General features: G+C 37.1%; 2 protein-coding genes across 3 annotated transcripts in view; one reads left to right on the plus strand and one right to left on the minus strand.

Annotated features, from left to right (window-relative positions):
* The window catches only part of Spmip11 (sperm microtubule inner protein 11), a 23977-nt gene extending 16901 nt beyond the window's left edge, over positions 1-7076 (minus strand). Inside the window, exons 1-4 of the mRNA XM_027949899.2 lie at positions 7004-7076; positions 5392-5440; positions 4000-4106; positions 2844-3042 (exon numbers count right to left, since the gene is read on the minus strand). Coding sequence (XP_027805700.2) covers positions 2844-2922 — 79 coding nt within the window. The 5' untranslated portion in view covers positions 2923-3042; positions 4000-4106; positions 5392-5440; positions 7004-7076. The remainder of the gene's footprint in view (positions 1-2843; positions 3043-3999; positions 4107-5391; positions 5441-7003) is intronic.
* Ccnt1 (cyclin T1) lies at positions 5623-23761 on the plus strand. 2 transcript variants are annotated; one of them, XM_071609927.1, is made up of 10 exons: positions 5623-7442; positions 9427-9508; positions 11306-11434; positions 14638-14698; positions 16082-16144; positions 18113-18158; positions 19973-20136; positions 20297-20367; positions 21795-22825; positions 22884-23021. In XM_071609927.1, the coding sequence occupies exons 1-10, from the start codon at positions 7282-7284 to the stop codon at positions 22927-22929; spliced, it is 1854 nt and encodes a 617-aa protein (XP_071466028.1). In that variant the 5' UTR covers positions 5623-7281; the 3' UTR covers positions 22930-23021. The 2 variants fall into 2 exon arrangements, with proteins under 2 accessions (XP_071466028.1, XP_027805699.1); XM_027949898.2 differs by having other exon boundaries at positions 5624-7442; positions 21795-23761.

The raw sequence follows: 23761 nt of genomic DNA on the forward strand, positions 1-23761 counted from the left end.
AACAATTTATCAACACATGAACCTTTCCTACATCATGGAAGGAAAAAATGTGCTCTAAATGATATTAACAGAACAATTGGCAAAAATTGGAATATGGACTATCTAGTTAGATAATATTGTATCTATGTTAAGATTTGCTGAATTGAAACCTGTACTGTGTATAAGTTGTTGTTCTTAGGAAATCAAACAGAAATATTTAGTAGTAAAGGGTTATGAGCAACTTATTCTCAATTAGCTGAGAAAGATATTAGATAAATAGATAAGAGACAAGACAAAGAAAGTGGCTTGTGTGGGTATGTGTATGTGTGTGTGTGTGTGTGTGTACGTGTGCATGTGTATGTGGTGCTGGGGATTGAACTTGGGTCATGCATGTGCTAGACAAGTGTTCCAACACTGAACTATATCCCAGACTCAAGAGTGGAAAAATATTACTAATTGGCTAATTTGCTTAAAAGGTGTAGGGAATCTCCTTATATTAGCCTTACATCACAACTTTTCTATAATTTTGACATTATATCATTAAAAAATTCTGAAAAATGGTGGACTGACCATATGAGATTTTTCCTTTCCATTTCAAATTTACTAAAATGACATCATATCCTCCTCCTCCTCCTCCTGATGGCATTAACCTTCAAGGATGATATAAAAAGATCCTGTCACAAAATAAAAAATAAAAAGGCTAGGGATGCAGCTTAGTGGAAAAGCACCCTGGGTTCAATTCCAAGTTTAAATTAAAAAAAGATAAAAATAAATCTAAACCAGTCAGGACTCATAAATATGCCTCTTACATATGTAGTAAATAGTTGTTTATCATTAAATACTTGAATCAATAAAAGTATTGATAATTAGAAATTATCAAGTGAAAATCTTCTGTCCTTTTATTTTTTTCAGTACTAGGGATTGAACTCATGGGTACTCTACCCTGAGCTACATCTCCAGACCTTTTTACTTTTTAATTTTGAGAGAGGGTTTTGCTAAGTTGCTGAGGTTGGCCTTGAACTTGTGATCATTTTGCATCAGCCTCCTGTGTAGCTGGGATTACAGCTGTGTGCCACCGTGCCTAACCCTCTGGAAGGGAAATAAGCAGGGAGTAGGAATAGCAAATTTGATGTACTGTCCCTTTAACTTCACATTCTATGTAGGCCACCAATTTGACCAAGGCTCCTGTCTCTGATGCTCCAACAACAGAATGAAAAAACTTGAGTAAGCAGGTGATATCAGGATACTTCCCTATCATCTTATAGAGGACTTTATAAAGTGAAGTCTTCCTCTCTGCCTCACCTACAAAGAAATTAATTCAAAGGCCCAGGCTTCAGTGAGCTTTTATGCTTTTGTTTTGGATGCTAGGGATTGAACCCAGGGCCTTGCACATGCTAGGCAAGTGTTGTACCACCAAGCAACACCCTCAGCCCTTACCAGTGTTTAAGTGATTTACAGGGTAGGAAAATCCCAGTTTGTTTATGGTGATGCAGGCCCATCTAGTAAAAGTAGTAGGGTTACAGCAGCCAGGAGAGGGTGGAGCAAGGGAAATTGGTCTGTTTCCCAAAGGGGAGTGTTTGATTTCTGAGAGAGGTCCAGAAGAGCACCTCTTTATTTGAAAACAGCCCCATGGTGTAATGCTGGGACCCATAAGGAATGGGGGCAAGAAGAGTGGAAAGGGTTGGAATAGGGTTATTAAGGGATTTCTAGGGTCCATCACTGGGATCTTTGTATAAATCTTACCTGGAAGGTGAATAGTAGAATAGAACTTTGGTGGAATTAGAAAGAGGTCAGAGAGTGCCTATTGGAGGACTGTTTAATATATAGATTGTCCTTTATAATCTTTGTGCTTTTATACTTTCCTGATCACCTCTTCTCCTACCCAGTACAGCTTTTGCTTAGCATCCATCTACACTTATTTTCATTCACATGGTCCCATTCTACCTGGAAAATCCTTTTCCTCAGTTTCTGTGCTTTTGGACAATTCATCATTTAAGACCTAAATAAATTCTCATATCTCCTGCAAAGTCTCCCCTAACTTCCTATTTTTATAGTCATTCAAAATCATTTATTCATTCACCCCATAAATATTTATTAAACCTCTATTATGTATGAGGAACAGCTAGGCATCGTGAGTACAATACAGATCTAATATTTACTAAGTTCAGCATTCCCCTATAAAGTTAAAATGCTTAGCATGGTTAACAGCATCTTCAATTATCTGGCCTATAACTAGTTTTCAAGGTCTGCCTCCTAGCACCTCTCCATTTTACCCTTCATCTGTATCTAAGTGCTTGGAATTCACTTAATATGGTTCTCTAGGTCTCTGTTCTTCTGTCTGTACTATATTCCCTTCTTGTTTACTTGAGGAACTTTAGTCATCCTTTTAACACTCAGTTTAGAAGCATTTCCTCTGTGACGTCTTCTTTAAAGGATCCCCATATTCTTATTCCAAACCCAAAAGTATAAGGCACTTCCTCCTTTGCAGTCGCATAAGTCCATATTTAATCATATATTATTTTTTGTTTGCATACTTATCTTCCTAATTAGATAGTAGAAGCCTTCTTTATTCATCTTTTAACCCTGGTCAGCAACATAAAGCCTGGCACACAACTGTGTGCTTAATATATGTTGGCTAAATGAGCAAATGAATGAATAAGAATACATTTATTTGCTATTAAATGACAGAAAAATGAAGGTAATGGATGTCCTTGCTCCAAAATTTTAATTAGGGCAAGTGTTGACCTTGTTGATAGGATAAATCTCTAACTAAAGGTAGGAAAGGAAGTAGCTACAAACTGACCAGTGGAAGTGGCTAGGAAAACAAGTGGCCCTTCTAACCCTCTATTCTACATTACCCTTACTTGTTTCTTCAGTTATGTCTCTTTTTTTGTTCCGAAAGGGATGTTGATATCCCAATAGATATAAGTTGAAGAAGGCCATCTTGGTTCCTCCTTGTCCTCTTCTGGAATGTCCAGCCTGGAGCACTGTTTGGTAACCATAGCAATGTCCTGAAGAATTATTGTAATTGACACTTCCTTTGTCTAATCAGGCACAGAATTCCTGGGTTCACAGTAGAGTTGGAGGAAAATGGAAGAACCAAAGAGTCAATATCCTTTTCTTTGTCCTAGTCTCATACTGTAAGCCTCAGAAAGCAGTGAATAGAAAGAACAATAACTTGGGTTCAAATGTTAGTTTTGTCATACTCTAAGTGTCTGCCTTTGTATAGATTAATCAAGCCTCAGTTTTTAATTTTAAAAAATGGCAATGATGATATCAGTTATAAAAATGAAATGATATATACAAACTCCTTACCACAAGGTTCAGCATGTAATAGAAACTTAACAGAGAGTATTTAAATCTAAATATGATATTTCCAATGAATCTTTATTTTATCAGTGGTGTGTCAGCTGATGCTGACTTTCAAGAGCTTGTCAAATTTTCATTAATTTTGCAAGCTTTTTAAAAATGTCATTATTAAAAAATTGAATGATCTAAACTTAAAATTTAATGTTATATTAAAAAGTAAAGGTAGCAAATATTAAAAACATCATTTTCTAATTGTTTTACTATTATCTATAATCATGAGTTTATTTACTTTTATTGTATCTATATATTCTGCTTTTTTTTTTTCATACTTTATTCTCTTTGTTTTTCAGCTTAGGAAGTTTCTATTGACATATTTTCAAGCCAACTGATTCTTTCTGTGTCATCTCCAGTCTATTGATGAATCCACCAAAGACATTGTTTTCTGTTGATTTCTAGCCTTTTCTTTTCTTTCTTTATCCTTTTCCTTTTATTTTATTTTATTTTATTTTTGCAGTACTGGGAATTGAATCTACGACTGTTCTATATCCTGAGTCCTTTTGTTTTATTTTTGAGACAGGGTTTTGCTAAATTGCCCAGGTTGGTTTTGAACTTGCCATCCTCACGCATGTCTTCTAACAACTGGTATTACAGGTGTGTGTCACCATGCCCAGCTTGATTCTTAGTTTTCATGTCTCTGCTAACATTACCCACCTGTTCTTGTGTGTTGTCCACTTTTTCCATTAGGGTCTTTAACATATTAATCATAGTTATTTTAAATTCTCAGTCGGATAATTCCAAAATTTCTGCCATATGTGTGTCTAGTTGTAAGGAAAATATGAAGTGAAACAGGAAGGTTATAGGAGACTGCAGTTGGGTAATTCCTTTTTCCCACATTAGATAGGATCTGGTAAAAACCCAAGTTTCTGTTAAAATTTTTTTCTTGAGAAGCATGTCTTTGTTAAGAACAGGATGCCATACTGCAAAATGACTACTTTCCCCTCTCCCTACTGGAAGCATGAAGGGATTTTTTTCTTCAGTCTTCAGTGAGACTCCAGGTAAAATGTATAAAAACATGAGTGACCACTTAAGGATGGGCCCCCAAGAGTTTTTTTTTTTTTTTTAAATCTCTTAAGCTAGTCTGTGTTTAGCTGCCAGCAATTAGTCAATTATGCTATAAGTATTCCTATGAGTTACTGGTTCCCATAGTAATTTTTGCTCTTAGTAGTCATGACTTTCTGTTCTAACTTTTTTTCTGATTTCATCTGTTTTTCCATCTTGGAGGATGAGGTTTGTACTATAAAACCTTAATTCTCTAATGAGTCAAGAAGGATTGTTAAATTTGTCTTTTTTCTTGTGAGGATGGACCCGATCACTTTTATTTATTTATTTATTTATTTCAGTTACTAGGGATTGAACCCAGGGCCCAATATATGTCAGGCAAGTGCTCTACCACTGAGCTCCATCCCCAGTCTGGGAGTGATGATTTCTAAGCTCTTTCCATATCAAGACAAGAAACTAGAAAGCCTAAACTATTGAATTGGTCTTGAGGAATTACTGTGTGATGATGCATACACCTCTCTTCAATTTCATTTTCAGGGATGCTGCATACTGATAGATTGAAATCAGCCATGGTGGGAGAATATACACCACAGAAATTGACAATGTTAGATAAAGCTGGACTTATTCATTTTGTTGATGGTCTAGACTTAAGAAACCTGAGAAAGGGCTGGGGTTGTGGCTCAGCAGTAGAGCATTCGCCTAGCATGCGTGAGGCCCTGGGTTCGATCCTCAGCACCACATAAAAACAAACAAACAAATAAATAAATAAAACAAAGGTATTGTGTCCAACTACAACTAAATATTTTTAAAAAAGAAAGTTGAGAAAATGTTAATAATGTATATTAAAAGTGTATCATATCTATAGCTATTACACTGTCCAATAGCAACATTGAAACTCTTCCAGTGTTCAAAAATTATACAATTCAGCAAAGATGTTCCTCAAGTCGCTGGCAAATTAATGAAGTTCCTATACAAGTCTCATTTTCATTTCCATCTTATTCATGCAAATGGAAATAGCAGTGAATAGTCCAAAACTATACTCACTTGTTAAATGGAACTGCAGGTTGACTTGTGATTCAAGAGCTTGGCAAAACTGAAAGCATTTTGTGAGATTCAGTTGGTTATAGGAAATTTATAATAAAGATTATACATTTTATGTTAAGTTGCATACTATGTATCCTTTGTATTAGTTAAAAAATTTTTTTGGGGGTGGGGGATACTGGGGATTGAACTCAGGGGCACTCAACTACTGACCCACTTCTCCAGCCCTATTTTGTATTTTAGTTAGAGACAGGGTCTCACTGAGTTGCTTAGCACCTCGCTTTTGCTGAGGGCGGCTTTGAACTCGAGATCCTCCTGTCTCAGTGTCCCAAGCCTCTGGGATTACAGGTGTGCGCCACTGCCCCTGGCATATATTAGTAAATTTTTAAAAGAAGAAAAGAGAAATTCCTCTGGTTTAAGATTTTTATCAATTGTCCTTTAAGAGCAATGTATGGAATCCTCAGTACCACCATTAGCTAACATTATTTAGAGAATCAATATGCACTAAACACCTCCTATATGCCTGACCCACATCCTGTTGGTGTTTTTTGAAGAAACCGAGGTGACATTCCAGATCACGAGCTAGGTGAAAGAATAGCTGGGATTTTTGAAGATATTACACTAAGTAAAAAAAGCCAGTCACAAAAAAGACAAATCTGTATGATTCCACTTATATGAAGCATCCAAGTAGTTAGAGTCAAAAAGAATGAAGAATGCTAGTTGCCAGAGGCTGATAGGAAAGCAATGGGGAGCTGTGCAAGGGAGTTTCAGTTTTTTTTTTTTTTTTGGTATTGGGGATTGAACCCAGGGGTGCTTAACCCCTGAGCCACATTCCCAGCACTTTTTTTTAAAAATATATTTTTGTTAGAGACAGGGTCTCACTGAGTTGCTAAGTGCCTTGCTAAATTGCTGAGACTGGCTTTGAACTCCTGATCCTCCTGTCTAAGCCTCCCGAGCTGCTTGGCAATTTGTTTTGCAAGATGAAAAAGTAGTTCTAGAGAGCTATTGCATGAAAGTGTGAATACAAATGAAGCTACTAAACTATACATTTACAAATAGTTGTACGAAAGATGGTAGGGATGGAGGAAAAGCTGGGATTGAATCCAAGTTTATAAAAAACTCATTCTTTTGGTAGTTATCACTACTTTTTTTTTTTTTTTTTTGTCGTACTGAGGATTCCATTCAGGGACTCGAGGATGTTAGCAAGGTGTTCGAACGCTGACATACACCCTCAGCCCTTTTTGAGGCAGGGTTTCACTCAATTGCCCGTCCTGGCATCGAACTTGCCATTCTGCCTCAGCTTCCAGAGTAGCTAGGATTACAGGACTGCGCCACCGTGCCCAGAGTGTTTGCTATATGGTTTCATCTTATTGGTTCGAGATACTATAGGGCCACTATTACTTTTTTCATTTTTCTGACCTATTTTCTCTACCAAGCTCTCCATCTGCCATATTTCATATCGTCACGTTCGCCCAGAGGGAAGTTCTGGGCGTGGGGAGAGCGGCAGCAATGCTGCGGGAGAGCCTGTGCCTCTCAGCCCAGGCCGCGAAGGCTCAACCACGTTCTCGCGGGGAGAGACGTGGTTTTCACACGAGAATTTATAATTCCACCCTACCTCCGTAGCGTCACGTGATTCGCGCCTGCGTCTTCGCCTTAAGGTCTCTCCTGGTATCCGACTGGCTGTTAACTTGGCTACAGTGTGTCGCGAGGTCCATTCCGGAAGTAGACGCTTTGACTTTCGCTTCCTTAGCGGAAGCTTGTCAGACCTGGCGGTCGATTCGTAGCGGAAGTTCGTCACGTCGCAGTTGTCTCCGCACAGCGGATGTGTGTCGCCCCTGAGGTGACGCTGGGAAGTGCTTGCAGCCTCCGCCGCTGCCTTCTAGTTGAAGCGCTATGGAGGGAGAGAGGAAGAACAACAACAAACGGTGGTATTTTACTCGAGAACAGCTGGAAAATAGCCCTTCCCGTCGTTTTGGCCTGGACCCAGATAAAGAACTTTCTTATCGCCAGCAGGCGGCCAATCTTCTTCAGGACATGGGACAACGTCTTAACGTGTATCCTTGTGGCCTAGGCCTTCGGCCTTGGAGTCGGTTCTGCACTGTCCCGGCATTCAGGCTTCAGGCTCTGGCGGGGAAGGAAGGGGGTAAGAAGGTCGGCAGAAGCTGGTTGTCTAGTGGGGAGAGCCCACGATGGGGCAGACCGAAGCTGTTCATGCGAGGGAAGCGAGGCGGAGTCAATTTCCCGCTCGCTCACCCGTGCCACCAACCTTGCCGGGAATTCGTATCTTTTCCTGGCTTTGTGTTTTAGCCGATCCTTTTTAGGCCTTCTTCACTGTGTTCTGACCTGGTTTCGTGACTTTGAGATTCTCCTTTCTTCTGTGTCTTAGGAGTCTGGTAGAAGTTTCACTGTTGACGTCTGCCCCCCAAACTTAGTGTGTAAAAAATAGTTTCGGGACAAAGCTGAACTAGGCAGGGTCCCATCGTTGGTTCAAAATCCGTTCCTCCTACTTCATAGCTATGCAAATAACCTGTTAAGTTCTTGGCTGTCTTGCCTGTAAAATGGACACCTCTTGCATTTGATTCTGTGCCCCCCAAAATGCTTAGCATTCAGACGTTCAAATAGTAGTTGTTTGCTAGAGTGTTATAGAATTTCAAAGTTAGAAAAGTCAATTTAGGTTTGGAGAGATGTAGACCTATGGATCTAATGTTTAGTTTACCAAATGTTGTGCCCTTAAGTTACTCAGGGTACTGGCGAGTATTCGTTTTCGTCATGTTTCAAAGATCAGGCAATTTATTTTTATTTGTCAGAAAATTTACTCATTTTGTGGCCGAGAAAACTAATATAGTTTTAAAGTTATTTTGACTCTGCTTTAATTTTTTTTTCTTGGTGAAGCTTCTGTTTATGCAGCTTTCACTTAAATTTGTTGCAGACTGTGATGTTTGTGCCTTAAGGATGTGTTTGCTTCAAAATAGGTGTCCTCTTTATTGCCAATTTGTTTCCTAAGCATCCAGTCTGTGGAATTAAACCCCCAACCCCCCAGTTCTATTTCAGTGTATCCTTAAAATTCCTTTTGTAGTATTTAGGTTGTTGCCATTATGGGGCTGTGTCATCTTTATACTGCACACTGAGCACATTGTCTGCTGAGGTCTTTATTTTTTTGTGCTGCTAGAGATCAAATCTAGGTCTTCACCCAAGCTAGTAGGCAAGTGCTCTACTGATGTGCTGCATTCCCAGACCTGCTGACATCTTTAGAAGTAAAGCACTTAAAAATTTTTCTATATAGCTCAGAGGTAGAGTGCAGGCAAGTGCAGTGTTTGAAAATGTTTTATTTTTAGTAAATGAATATCAATTCATTTCACAGTGTTTCTAGCCATCAGGATCACCAGGTGAAAATGCAGGGAGAAGTGGAATTGAAAGGTGAGAGATAGTGGAAATATGCCCAGGGGCCAAATTAGGGAAGACCTAGTAAAACATGTTAAAGAGATGACCTGAGGTATCTGATCATCATTACAGGATTTGTAGAAGGTAAATGACCGAAAGTTCTAGAATTTTTTTTTTTTTTTTGAGAGAGAGAGAGAGAGAGAATTTTTATTTATTTATTTTTTAGGTTTTTTTTTTTTTTTTTCTCCCCCCGGCAGACACAACATCTTTGTTTGTATGTGGTGCTGAGGATCGAACCCGGCCGCACGCATGCCAAGCGAGCGCGCTACCGCTTGAGCCACATCCCTAGCCCCCGAAAGTTCTAAAAATTAGTTTTGTTATAAATCTTGATTCATACATCCTGAGAAGTTTATTTTGTTGTTGTTTGTTCATTCAGTAAATTTATATTAAATACCCCTTATGTGGAAGGATTTATGCTGTCAATAGGCAGTTAGTAATTTTGGTAAAAGAAAACAACACCTCCTTTTTATTTAGAAAGTATGATTTTCACTTAGGACTGTGCTTGGCCATCTGGTCTTTTTGTGGGGGGAGAGAGATTATATTTTGGGAATTATGCTGCCTATCTACTTGATTTGGACCTTAACTTGAATACTTCAGCTCACAATTGACTATCAACACAGCTATAGTATACATGCATCGATTCTACATGATTCAGTCTTTTACACAGTTTCATCGAAATGTAAGTATAATTTCTTGTATGGTGTAATCTTTTGTGATTGATTTCAGCTCCCTTTTTTGGTAGGTCTTTGCTATTGAATTGGCAGTTGAATTTTAGTATGTAGCATTGATCACTTTCATTATGTGTCAAACTACTGTTCCGAATTCAGCCTTGCAATTTGCTGTGAAGTGTCTAGTTTGCTGGTAGGGTAAGTATATCCATAGAGTAGGTGGATTCTTAATAAAGAAATAGATAATTGAACACTTAGTAAATTAATGTTTTGAGTTAGCGGAGTAGCATTAAAGAGAAAATCATGCTTAAATTAAGTAAAATGTTTAAAGAGGTAAATATGAATATGGTCAGAAAGGCAAATGAATATAAGTTATTTAAATTCTTTCAGACGCTTTTGATAAAATTTTGATGAATGATCGTTGGAGGCGAAGTTACATTATGTGATAATCACTGGGGAAATGACTCAAGAACAAGAGAAAGAAAATAATAGTAATGAAAGAACTTTTTTCTTGGACAGAATTGTAAATACAGTAGTGCTATTTTCAATTTTGTTACCTGAAATGGTCTTATATAACATTATTATAAATGACTTGGAAGTGAATACATAGTGATATCCCTGTTGCAGGTAAGACTATATTTGTTTAATGAACTCCCTAGGTAATAGGGATAATCTTGATCAGCACTTTGTGTGGATTTGTGAGTCAAATATTTTATTATTGAACTCAGTGCCTCACACGTACTGGGCAAGTGCTCTACACTGAGCCACAATCCTAGACCCCCTTTTTTTCCTTTTCTTTTTACATTGTTCTGGGGATTAAACCCAGGGATGCTTTACCCCCACCCTATATCCCCAGCCCTTTTTATATTTTGCTTTGAGACAGAGTCTCACTAAATTACCAATGCTGACCTTAAACTCCTGCTTTATCCTTCCAAGTAGCAAGTAACTAGGATTATAGATGTATGCTACTGTACCTGGCTCATTAGTTTCGCATCTTTTTAAATGGCTTCGTAATGTTTGCTTACCGTCATTTATTGAACTAGCTTAGCTCATTATTGGTGAACATTCAGGTTGTTTCTCATTTATTATAAATGTTACATGGGATGGTCTTACAATTATAAAGTACACTTATGTGAGATTTTAATGTAAATTCCAATACGTAGAATTTCTAGGCCCAAAGGTATGCATATGTACAATTTTTGAAAGATAGGACTGTTCAGGAAAGGGCCTTTTTTCTACATTCAAACTAACCACAAATATTCATTACTTCTTAAAAAATATTTGATTTTTAGTTATAGGTGGACACAGTGTTTTTATTTTATATTTATATGGTGCTGAGGTTTGAACCCAGTGCTTCACATCTGCTAGGTGAGCTCTCTACCTCTGAGCCACAACCCCAGCCCCCAAATATTCATTAATTTAAGAAATTTTTATTGAGTTCTAATTGCTTGTCAAGTTCAAGGGATACATTGGTGAATGAGAGAGATAGGGTCTGAAATTATTATTATTTAAAAACCCAAAACAATGATTTGATACAAATTAAAGAATTTCACTTTTAATTAGGAAGCTGTTTATGTATAGTTGCTTTACCCAGCAATAACTTTTAACCATAGTTTGAAGTATTGATGTTTGAAAGTTGACATGGATTAATGGATAGGAGAGAGAAAGATGTTACACTTAGGGGGAAAAGTGTAAATGAAACAACGAAGTTGGGAGAAGCAAAGAACTTGATTTGAGACTTAACTTGACTTTTCATCAACCTTGATCTAGAAATAAATAAGTATGATTTATTTATTGTTTTTATCTAGTCTGTGGCTCCTGCAGCTTTGTTTCTGGCGGCTAAAGTGGAGGAACAGCCAAAAAAATTGGAACATGTCATCAAGGTAGCACATGCTTGTCTCCATCCACAGGAATCACTTCCTGATACTAGGAGTGAGGTAGGAAAGTGATTACTTTTTTTTTTTTTTTTTTTTAAATTTTGATTGCAACAGTGTTATAACTTTAATTTGGTGAAGTTTGAATGTGGGTTTATGTGTTTTTTTTTTTTTTAACTTACTATATCCAAAATATTTTCCCATTTTAATTTTCTACCTTTTTATTTATTTGGTGGTGTTGGAAATTGAACTCTGTGCCTAATGCATTTTACCACTGGGGTACATATCCAGCCCTGAAGGCATTCTTATAGATAGATTTTTGTTGTGGATACATTAAAGAAATAAGTTCTGGGGACTGCAGTTGTAGCTCAGTGCTGGAGCACTTGCCTAGCACTGGGTTTGATCCTCAGCACCACATAAAAATAAATAAATAAATAAAATAAAGGTATTGTGTCCTCTACAACCAAAAAATAAAAAATAAAAATAAATGAGATCTGTTGCTAGTTTTTTCAGACTAATTTAAATCTTAGTGTGAAAATGAACTAAATCTCTGGGTTGTTTTAAAGAAATTGTAGGGGCTGGGGTTGTGGCTCAGCAGTAGAGTGCTCGCCTAGCATGTGTGAGGCCCTGGGTTCGATCCTCAACATCAAATAAAAATAAATATATAAAATAAAGATATTGTGTCCAACTACAACTAAAAAATAAAATATTAAAAAAAAGGGAATTGTAAAAATCACATAGAAAATTCAGACACTCAAGAAACAGTTTAGCTGGGCTCAGTAGTGCACGACTGTAACCCACAGTGGCTTGGGAGGCTGAGGCAGGAGGATTTCGATTTCATAGCCAGCCTCAGCAACTTAGTGAGGCCCTAAGCAACATGGTGAGACCCTGTCTCTAAATAAAATATATAAAAGGGCTGGGGGATGTGGCTCAGTGATTAAGTGCCCCGGTTTAGTTTGTTCAGAAGAAAATCCATTTATTTCATAGAGGACCCATGCATTCATTTTAAGAGATTTAAATAATGTCACATCAGAAATCCATAATTTTTCTCCAGTCTGCTATGAATGTCATCCCTCTAAGTACTCCCCAGTTTGTTGACTTCTAAAACCAAGAGTTTCCCTTTTTTAAGAAAGTCAAGCTGGGCACAGTGGCACACACCTGTAATCCCAGCGGCTGGGGAGGCTGAAGTTCAAAGCCAACCTCAGCAACAGCGAGGTGCTAAATAAGCAAGTCAATGAGACCCTGTCTCTAAATAAAATACAAAATAGGGCTGGGGATGTGGCTCAGTGGTCAAGTGCCCCTGAGTTCAATCACCAGGACCAAAAAAAAAAAAAAGGTCAGGGTGGAAGAAAACAAAAAGCTATATATACAAACATAGTATAAAGTTCTGGAAGAGTATATATGGAACTGTAATTAGCAGCAGCATCCTAGGAGACGAGAAGATGAATTTTAACTTGTATTTGAAATGTTATTTTTTTCTTTTGATACTGGAGGTTGGCTTTGAACTTGTGATCCTCCTCCTCAGCCTCCCAAGTTGCTGGGATTATAGGCGTACAGCACCTGGCCTAGTTATGTTCTTTTTTTTTATTTTTCGTGGTGCTGGGGATTGAACCCAGGACCTTATGCATTTCAGGCAAGCACTCTACCAATTGAGCAATATCCCCAGCCCCCTAATTGTTTTGCATGTAAGTGTCTGGCCTTCATTTTTCTCTTTGGGTCACACTGGTACCTCTTGTTACAGAGTGATTGCTGTAGATTTTTTTAGGTTTGAAGACTAGTAAATGCTACTGGTTCATGTAATTGAGTTAACAAAACACAAATCCCCACTTTCCTTTTTCTAAAGTATATTTACATAATTTTTTTACCTGAGCCTCCAGCCCTTATGAAAGAGTTAGAGGGAAAAATATTTTCTCTACTATATGGAAAGGAGAACTAGCAAAGTTCAGTCCTTATTAGATTTTTTCAAATCATAGAACTAAGTGGGAAGTTAACTACAGAACTCCTGACCCAGATCTCATTTTCCTAGAGACTATTGCTTTCCAGTAGAAATAAAATGAAAGCCACATTTGTGAAAATTGAAACATTTTAAGTTTTCATTAAATTTTATTAAAAATCCTCATTTTGGAGGCTGGGTTTGTGAGCTCAGTGGTAGAGTGCTTGCCTAGCATCTATAAGGCCCTGGATTCTATTCTATTCTTAGCACTATAAAAAATAAATCCTCATTAAAAAAATAATTTTAATATAATATATTTTATATAACTTAAGGTATCTAAAATATTTTCATTTTAGCATATATTATTTAAAAGTTACTAAATTTTACATTCTTTTTTAAAAATTAAGTGTTTAAAATCCATTGTTTATTTTATAGCAATGTGGCACATTTCAATTTAGACTACCTTTGTTTCAAGTTTTCTATAGTCACATGTGGCTAGTGGCTATCGTTTTGTCTGGCACAAATCTGAAATTTTTTTGTTCATTTTTCCTTTGAACTCGTATTAGTTTTTAGAAATCTAGTATTATCCCAAAGAGATGCTTACAATTCTGTAGAAAGGATTCTGCAAATATATTTTGATGGTGTTGGAAAAAGGTGGTGTTATTAATTTTTTGTGTCTAAATCATTTTAATTTTAAAACTTAAAATGTCAGGCAACTTAGAGAGAGGCCCTGTTTTTTAAATAAAAAATAAAAAGGACTGGGGTGTGGCTCATTGGGTAAGTGCCCTGGATTCAATCTCTGGATTTACAAAAAAAAAAAAAAAAAAAAAAATCAGTCTGAAAATGAACCATATCTGGTGCTTTCTCTGTTTTCTGTAGCCATATGTAAAGTATTACTACTTGTATCTGCTTTACTTTTTTTGGGTGGGCGGTGGACTGGGGATTGAACTCTGAGGGGTACTCAGCCACTTAGTCACGTCCCCAGCCCTATTTTATGTTTTATTTAGAGGCAGGGTCTCACTGAATTGCTTAGTACCTTGCTTTTGCTGAGACTGGCTTTGAATTTGAAATCCTTCTGCATCAGCCTCCCAAGCCGCTGGGATTACAGGTGTGCATCACCACACCTGGCTATTTTTTTTTTTTTTTAAATAAAGGAAAATCTGTGCCAATTAGATATAGGGATAAGGATTGTATTTCAATTCCTATTCTACCTCCTAACTCCACCTCTGCCTTTCATTGTTTTTTTTTTTTTTTCTGGAAGGGATTGATAGAGTTGTTTATACTTGATATATTATGCCTTTTTAGGAAATAATTTTTGACTTCTCATCTATAGGCTTACCTGCAACAAGTTCAAGATCTGGTGATTTTAGAAAGCATAATTTTGCAAACTTTAGGTAAGTTTATTTTCCTTTAAAAAATCAAAAATCATTTGTGTAAATAATGATTTGATATTAAAAATTACAAAATAGCAAACAGTAAGAAAATCCCTTGGGAAGATTTTTGCAAAGTATTGCATATGTTTCTGGATTATAGAGGTGGATGAATTTAGAGTTGAACCTTACCTGTACCAAGAGGGAATATAGGTATAGTTGACTTTTGAAATAGCAGTAAGGTTTTTTTTTTTTTTTTCCTTTTTCCCCTACTCTAGGGTTTTTAATTTACCTTTTTTAGGGTTTGGCAGTTTTTAACCTGATAAATAATGGCAAAACTATCTAAAGAACAATTTTCCTTCTGTCGATTATTCTCTTCATTCAGTCATTATATTTAAATACTGCATTTGTTTGTAAAATTGGTAACTAGTGTTCAGCATAGCACAGTGGAAGTGGAGGAATTCAAGCCGTAATGGTTGCGTGGGCAACTCTGATGATGCATAGCAAATATGAAAATAAGGATTTTGTTTTTCTTGTTCTTTAGGGCTGACATTTTTCTTATCTTTAGGTAGGATAGGATTTCATGAGTGGCATTTGAAAGTTATTGGTACAACTTTTTTTTTTTTTTTGCACATGTATCTATGCATTTTGAGTTCTTTCAGCTACTCAGGTGGTTGAGGTGGAAAGATTGCAAATTTGAATCTAGTCTTAGGGAGATCCCATCTCAAAAATGAAATGAAAAGGGCCAGTGAGGTTCAATTTCCAGTATTAACACTCCCCCATTTTTTCTTTTAAATGTAGAAACAAGTAAGATCTAATTCACAAAAATAAGTTATCCTTTCAGAATAATTTACATCATGTCAATTTCTCAGTATTTATTATATCTAGAAAATTTTAGTTATATACTTAAGAAAGTAAACTTAATTCAAAAGTAATTTTTATAGGCACACTGATCCTGCTTAAGTAATTTTTGTAAAGACCATTTGAAATTGGATAAAATGATCAGTATCTATTGTAACATGATGAGATGGAATAAAACCAAGATGAGAGGTATAGTTTTTAAAATATTTTTTCAAGAATAAGCTTTAGAAGGTAGTTCGAGTGACTGCTTCTTCTAGATTATATTATGTTCTATTGTCCCTAAAATGTTTTGTGTTTAGAGATTTTTGGTTCTTCAGTGGTTTTGAGATCTTATTGGTACTCTCTAGCTAGAGTGTAACAGCTTTGGAGATAATATATTTAGAGAAGAATATACTGTGTACTGTGTACTTTGACTTAGTCTCTGAACAGTAATGTTTAGAGAGAAATGAGGGTGGCCTTTAATGATGACTCAGATAAAAGAAATCTCAAATGTGTTGAGTATCTTTAGCTTTTTAACCAGTTTTTTTTTTTTTTTTTTCCTTGAAGGCTTTGAATTAACAATTGATCACCCACATACACATGTGGTAAAGTGTACTCAGCTTGTTCGAGGTAAGTAATATACCTGCTTTGGCCAGAAGCTGAATTGAAAGTAATTGACTTCAATCAAAATTATTGTTCCTGGCTTGGAGTTTTCCTTTTGGGGTTCTTATTATTGCTTTTAGATGATTTACAGTTAAGAGACAGTTAACACATTGAGGGTATTTGTCAAAGATTGGGGGGAGATTTTGAAAAGTCACCAAGTGCTAAGTATCTAATGGTAATTTTAAGGAAGTCTTGGGAGTGGGTGATCTTATTTTAATTGTAGGGCTGATTAAAGACCATCCAGATGATTGAGTAGAATTTATTTGAACTTATTTCCATGCATGACAATCCCTTGGTAGGACTTTTCTTCTTATTCTAGTTTAATGATAGTGGCTCTAATTGAATAAAACCTAGTTCTTTATTTTATTAATTTGATTATTTTTTTTGCAGAGGAAATCAAACCCAAGGCCTCACACATGCTATGCGAACAGTTTACCACTGAGCTATACCCCCAGTCCTCAGTTTCTTTTATTTCATTTACATAGTAGTATCAAGAATATCGGGTGTAGCTCAGTGTAGAGCACTTGCCTAATACATGTGTGGCCCTGGATTTGATCCCTACCATCCATTGCCAAAAAAAATCTGGACACCTTTGTATATTTAATGCCTTTTAGAGATTTGTAGACCAAACTGATAATTGGCCTTATTTTACATTTTAATAATGTAATTATTAAATTAAAAATTCCCAAAGTTTTCCAGATTACATTGTATTTGAAGCATTAAAATTACACATGAGCAAAGATAGGGTTAAACAGAGACAGATTTAATATTAAAAAGACTTAATTCTAAAGAAGATAAAAGAATGTATGTAATCTCAGCTACTGTGGAGGCTGAGCAGGATGATTACGAGTCTAAGACCAGCCTTGGCAATTTAGCCAGAGCCTGTCTCAAAATTAAATAAGTAAAAGGAGTTGGGGACATAGCTGATGTAAAGCACCCCCGGATTCAATCTCTAGTACTGTCAAAAGAAGAAAAAAGATCAAAGTTTGCTTTGTCCCCAGGACAGATTTTTTATAGGAGAGGGAACATGGTGTTTTTCATTTCATTTATGTTAAACAATCGAAGCTATTTGAGGTCTAGGGATTAAATTACAGGCTACTCAATTAGAAACTTTTTTTTTCCCCTAAGCAAAAGTCACTTCCCAAATTCATCAAGGTCTTCTAGATTCTGATCTTGCTGCCAGATCATATTAGTTCATCCCCTGGCTTAATGTTTCTCAGTGATCCCTTGGATCAGAATGTCTGTGTTACTTATTAAAAATTGCTTGTCTCCTTCTTCGGACATATTGAATCACACTCTAGGGAGCAAGTTCATTAATTACAGTTTTTAAAATATTTTTTTAGTTGTCAATGAACCTTTATTTGACTTGTTTATACGCAGTGCTGAGAATTGAACCCAGTGCTTCACATATGCTAGACAAGCGCTCTACCACTGAGCTACAAGCCCAGCCCCTCATTTATTACATTTTTAAACAAATACCCTCAATACCTAATATGCAGAATAAAGCTTGAGTCTCTAGGTCTGGAATCAGCATAATTATTAACATTAAAATAATTAAAATTAAAAAATCATTGTGGTGGCACACAGCCTTGCTCAGGCTGTAAGCAACCTAATGAGACCTTGTCTCAAAATCAAAAAGAAAAAGGTCTGGGGATATGACTCAGTAGTTAGGTGACCTTAGGTTCAATCAACCTGGTTGAGCCAGATGTTTAGTATATATTAGCACCTGGGCTTAATCCCCAGTGCCTCTCCCCGCCCCCCCCCCCCCCATTTGTTATTTCCTTTAGTAGAATATAAAAATCAGGCGATGAGATATTTCTGCCTCATTTACTACTCTATTTCACACAGTAACTTGCAAATATAAATACTTACTAAATATTTGTTGATTATAAATGGCAGTAATAACTTTTCCCTTTTTTTTTTTTTTTTTTTTAGCAAGCAAGGACTTAGCTCAGACATCTTACTTCATGGCAACCAACAGGTTTTTATATTTCAATTTTTTCCCTTCTGTTTTTGGGACTTGGTTTTTACTTGGGTTGGAACTGTTACTTTTTGAGGGGTATATAGAACCACTTAGTAAACCAGAACCCAAAGACCCAGGCTTCAAAATAATCCTTGATACAATGTGTTATAGATAATTCTCTGGTGAATGTGTTTTTTTTTTTCCTGCAGTTTTAAATGTTGTATCTTAGATTTCATGGTGCTTTTTAATTTGCTAAGGCGATATGATTATTTAGTAGTGATTCTTTGATTGCCTGCCTGTTCTACATGTGTTACTTTGCTTTAAAATAACTAAGAGCACAGTTCTGAAAGTTCAGTGAGTTTAGAACTCATTAGTAGTGAGTAAATATCTAATTTGGAGGATTTTGCAATGATGTTTCCTTTGCCCAAATGGACATGTGTATGTGTAGAGTTGGCAATATTTTTTTTTCTTTCTTTTTTAAAAAATTATTTGTATATAACTTTACTACCAAATGACTTTCTTGCTTTCATCTCTGATCCTCCAGTAATGTTTGTTCATAAAAATTGAGGATACTCTTAATAAGTTCAGTTTTATGACCTAAGTGTGAATTTATTGAAATAAACCATCAATCAAGCAAGTTCACATTTTAAAAAAAAATATTTATTCTTAAGTTTTAGGTGGACACAAAATCTTTATTTTACATTTATGTGGTGCTGAGGATTGAACCCAGTGCCTCGTGCATGCTAGATGAGCACTCTACCACAGAGCCACAACCCCAGCCCGCAAGTTCACATTTGAGAATGATTTTTTTTTTTAGTACTGGGGATTGAACCCGAGTGCTTTACCACTGGGCCACATCTCCCATCCATTTATTTATTTATTTATATTAGTTATATTTTTTAATATTTATTTTTTAGTTATAGGTGAACACAATGTCTATTTTACCTTATATGGTGCTGAGGATTGAACCCAGTGCCTCTCACATGCTGGGTGAGCCCTCTACCTCTGAGCCACAACCCCAGCCCACCATAGTGGTTTTTGAGTCTGAGACAGAGTCTTGGTAAGTTGTTTAGCACCTCAGCTGAGTTGCTGAGGCTGACCTTAAACTTGTAATTGTCCTGCCTCAGCCTTCCAAGTTGCTGGGATTATAGGCATGCACCACCATGCCTGGCTTGTGGTCTGTTCCTTATTTTTATTTTTTAAATTTTTTGTAGCTGTAGATGGACAGCATACCTTTATTTTATTTGTTTATTTATTTATTTACTTATTTTATGTAGTGCTGAGGATTGAATCTGGTGGCTCACACATGCTAAGCAAGTGCTGTGCCACTGAGCTACAGCTCATCCCCTGTCTGTTCATTATTTTAAATAGTCCAGAACTATGATTGACAAAGAGAAGATGATTTTTAGGGTATTTCCTTAGTATTTGATTAGGGATTAAATACAAAAACCCTAAAATTTTCCTTAAGTTCTGAGCTTATTCTCCAGGTAATAGGTAATAAAGATTTACTTCTGAGCTTTGATACTGGTCCAGAAGTTAATATTTTTAAAAAACATGGATATGTAATTTTTTTTTTTTGAGTCCCTAGTCAGGGTATGGATTGAATTATAAGTGGAAAAGAAATTTAGAAATTTTGTTAGCCTGCACAGTGGGTTAACAGAAAATCATTATATTGAGTGCTGAATCAGAGCATAGGATAGTTCTTGCCCTCTCTCTCCTGTGTATTTTTAGATTTTTTTTTTTTTTTTTTTCTTCTAATAATGGAGAGTTTTAGCTTTGGGTTGAGAATTGAGAGCTCATGACACTCTCTGTTTCCTTCCCTCTGATGTCAGCCTGCATTTGACCACATTTAGCCTGCAGTACACACCTCCTGTGGTGGCCTGTGTCTGCATCCATCTGGCTTGCAAGTGGTCCAACTGGGAGATCCCAGTCTCAACTGACGGGAAGCACTGGTGGGAATATGTTGACGCCACTGTGACCTTGGAACTTTTAGATGGTAAGTTTTAGAGTAAGGGACCTTGAAAAGCACTTGCTCTTGATCTGCCACATATCTGGCCAAAGGTGACTTTATTCAGATGAAAATAGTGAGTTAAGTTGGTTGAGGTTATTCTTGTTTTATTATCTCTCTCAGTCTTTTTTGAATGTTTTATTTGTAGAATTGACACATGAATTTCTACAGATTCTGGAGAAAACTCCCAGCAGGCTCAAACGCATTCGGAATTGGAGGGTAAGAATCATTGCTATCAATTGTTCCTTTTTTTTTTGGACTATATCAGGGAATATACCAGAATTGGATTTGTGTCCTGGTTTGGAATTTCCCTTTTCATAGTTATGCAGTAATTATGACTTCATAGCTTGGATACTGGCCAGAAGTCTGTAGTTATAGGTGATAGCAGGTTTTGCTTTGTGTATGTAATACTTCTGATAATGATTATTCAGTAAGCTACATTGGTTAAATATTTTCTATGTGGAGACTGTTAGGGAAGAAAAGATGGCTTCTCTGAGAGTATTGGCTCCTAGTAGAGGCAAGATGTAGAGTTAAAAAGGTAGAGCTGATAAGCTGGGTGTGGCACACGCCTATAATTCCAGCAATTCAGGGGACTGAGGCAGGCTCAGCAATTTAGTGAGGCCCCATCTCAAAATAAAAAATAAAAAGTACTGGGGATTTGGCTCAAGATTAAGCACCCCTGTGTCAATCCCTTGATACTAAACAACAATGAAAGGTTAGAAATGGTGTCATAATTTTATCCTTGAATCTTTGTTGAAACTTTCATATTAACTACTTTTAAAATGGGTTTTAGAATTTTTCACATAGATTGCAGCCTAAAGTTACATTTTAGATATTTTTCAAAGTCTTACTTAGGAATAATGGAATCATTCCTCCCCCGTCCCCCCCACCCCCGTACAGTGTGTTTGAAAACGTTTTCCTTTGGGCTAGGGACTTAGCTTTGTGGTAGAGCACATGCTTGTCATTGTCATGTATCAGGCCCTGGGTTTGATCCTCAATGCCAGAAAGTTTCCCTCATTTCTCATAAATCCATACTGATAAGTATAATTACATTCTCCTAAGTTGAGTGAGTTGCAGAGAATGTTTGCCTCCTAGAAGCTTAGGGTTAGAAGTAGGGTTGAGAGCTGGACACAGTGGTGCATACGTGTAATCCCTGATTGGGGAGGCTGAGGCATGAGGATTGCAACTTGAAGCCTACCTCAGCAACTTCACGAGGTACTAAGCAAGACTGTCTGAAAATACAAAGGACTGGAGACGTAGCTCAGGGTAAGATACTCCTGGGTTCAATTCCTGGTAAACCACCCCCACCCAAAGGAAAAAAAAAGCAGAAGTAGGCTTCAGAACATATAGTTCATCTTTCACTTTAATTTCTAGAATTTAAGGACTAACTATAGTCACAAGCAAACATACTTAATGTTTATGAGTGATTTTTAGTTTAGCACAATTTTTTGTTGCTGTTGCCTTGTAAAATTAGTATGACTTGATTGACAGTTTTAAATTCCTTTATGAGGATTATATATTTATTTGCTCTCATGTTAGGGCAGCCTCCTGCTTGTTTTGACTTATCCTGAGTAAGTACAATCTACTCATCTTACTGGATTTTAATTTAATAAATTACATGAGGTGATGTTATTTGCTTCATTTAGGCATGTCAGGCTGCCAGGAAATCAAAAGCAGATGACCGAGGAGCAGATGAAAACACTTCAGAGCAGACAATTCTCAATATGATTTCCCAGAGCTCTTCTGATACAACTATTGCGGGTTTAATGAGCATGTCAACTTCATCTACTACGAGTGCAGTGCCTTCTCTTCCAGTCTCTGAAGAGTCATCAAGCAACTTAACCAATGTGGAGATGTTGCAGGGTGAACGTTGGATATCCTCCCAACCTCCTTTTAAACTAGAACCTGCTCAGGGTCATCGGACTAATGAGAATTTAGCACTTATAGGAGTCGATCATTCCTTGCAGCAGGATGGTTCAAATGCATTTATTTCCCAGAAGCAGAGTACTAAGAGTGTGCCATCAACTAAAGTCTCCCTGAAAGAATATCGTGCAAAGCATGCAGAAGAGTTGGCTGCCCAGAAGAGGCAACTGGAGAACACAGAGGCCAATGTGAAGTCACAGTATGCATATGCTGCCCAGAATCTCCTGTCTCACCATGATAGCCATTCTTCAGTCATTCTGAAGATGCCCTTAGAGGGCTCAGAAAACCCTGAGCGGCCTTTTCTAGATAAGGCTGACAAATCATCTCTCAAAATGAGACTTCCAGTGACTGGTGGCGATAAAGCTACCTCTTCAAAACCAGAGGAGATAAAAATGCGCATTAAAGTCCATGCAGCTGACAAGCATAATTCTGTAGAGGACAGTGTCACAAAGAGCCGGGAACACAAAGACAAGCACAAGACTCACCCATCTAATCACCATCATCATCATAATCACCACTCACACAAGCACTCTTACTCACAGCTTCCAGCTGCTACTGGTAACAAACGTCCAGGTGATCCAAAACATAGCAGCCAGGCGAGCACGTTAGCACATAAAACCTATAGCTTGTCTAGTTCTTTCTCATCTTCAAGTTCCACTCGTAAAAGAGGTCCCCCTGAAGAGACTGGAGGGGCAGTATTTGATCATCCAGCCAAGATTGCCAAGAGTACTAAATCCTCTTCCTTAAATTTCTCCTTCCCTCCTCTTCCTACGATGGCCCAGTTGCCTGGGCATAGCTCAGACACAAGTGGCCTTCCCTTTTCACAGCCTAGCTGTAAAACTCGAGTTCCTCATATGAAACTGGATAAAGGTCCCACTGGGGCCAATGGTCACAACACAACCCAGTCAATAGACTATCAAGATACTGTGAATATGCTTCACTCCCTGCTCAGTGCCCAAGGTGTTCAACCCACTCAGCCCCCTGCATTTGAATTTGTTCATTCTTATGGTGAATATCTCAATCCACGGGCTAGTGGAATGTCCTCCAGATCTGGCAATGCAGACAAACCCCGGCCACCGCCTCTACCATCAGAACCTCCTCCACCACTTCCACCCCTTCCTAAGTAAAAAAAAAAAAAAAAGAAAGAAAAAAAAAAGAGGGGGAGAAAAAAAACTTCTCTAAAAAACATGCGCTTTTTTTTTTTTTTTTGACTACTGATATTGGACTGAGAAAAATGATTCCCTTATGAAATATGTCCCTCTTCTTGGACTAGGGAATAAGTTGATGTTGAGACATAGGTGGGAGGGTGGTGGAGGGCCTTGGTTGTTATATCTGCTGCCTCATACATTTAACTATTTTATAGTTTTTACTGGTATTAGAGAGGTGGGAATGTGTTGAAGCTGTGAAAGATTAAGAACACTTTCTCTAGGCCTCTCCACTTCCTAATTAGGTTGATTGGGGTAGTTATCTTCCCTCTTGCCAGAACTGAACCATGGAAGGGTTTGTTTTATCAAGTAATTGTGGGTTCTTTTGATGTTTAATATATCAGAAGAGAGGAAGTATTTAAACGTCAAAATCTTTTAAGAGACTTTAAAAAATAATTTAAAGAAAGTAAGTTATCTGTTTAGTTTTTTTATATAATTGGGAAGGGGATAAGAATTTTGCTGTGTGTATGAGGTACATAGCAATG

This window comes from Marmota flaviventris, chromosome 3 (genome assembly GCF_047511675.1).
Source record: "Marmota flaviventris isolate mMarFla1 chromosome 3, mMarFla1.hap1, whole genome shotgun sequence".
Lineage (NCBI taxonomy): Eukaryota > Metazoa > Chordata > Mammalia > Rodentia > Sciuridae > Marmota > Marmota flaviventris.

Coding starts and splice junctions, on each gene's coding strand:
- Ccnt1 (XM_027949898.2), top strand. CDS start 7,282: ATGGAGGGAGAGAGGAAGAACAACAACAAACGGTGGTATTTTACTCGA. Junction 7,443..9,426: donor ATGGGACAACGTCTTAACGT/GTATCCTTGTGG, acceptor TGAATACTTCAG/CTCACAATTGACTATCAACA. Junction 16,145..18,112: donor GTGTACTCAGCTTGTTCGAG/GTAAGTAATATA, acceptor TTTTTTTTTTAG/CAAGCAAGGACTTAGCTCAG.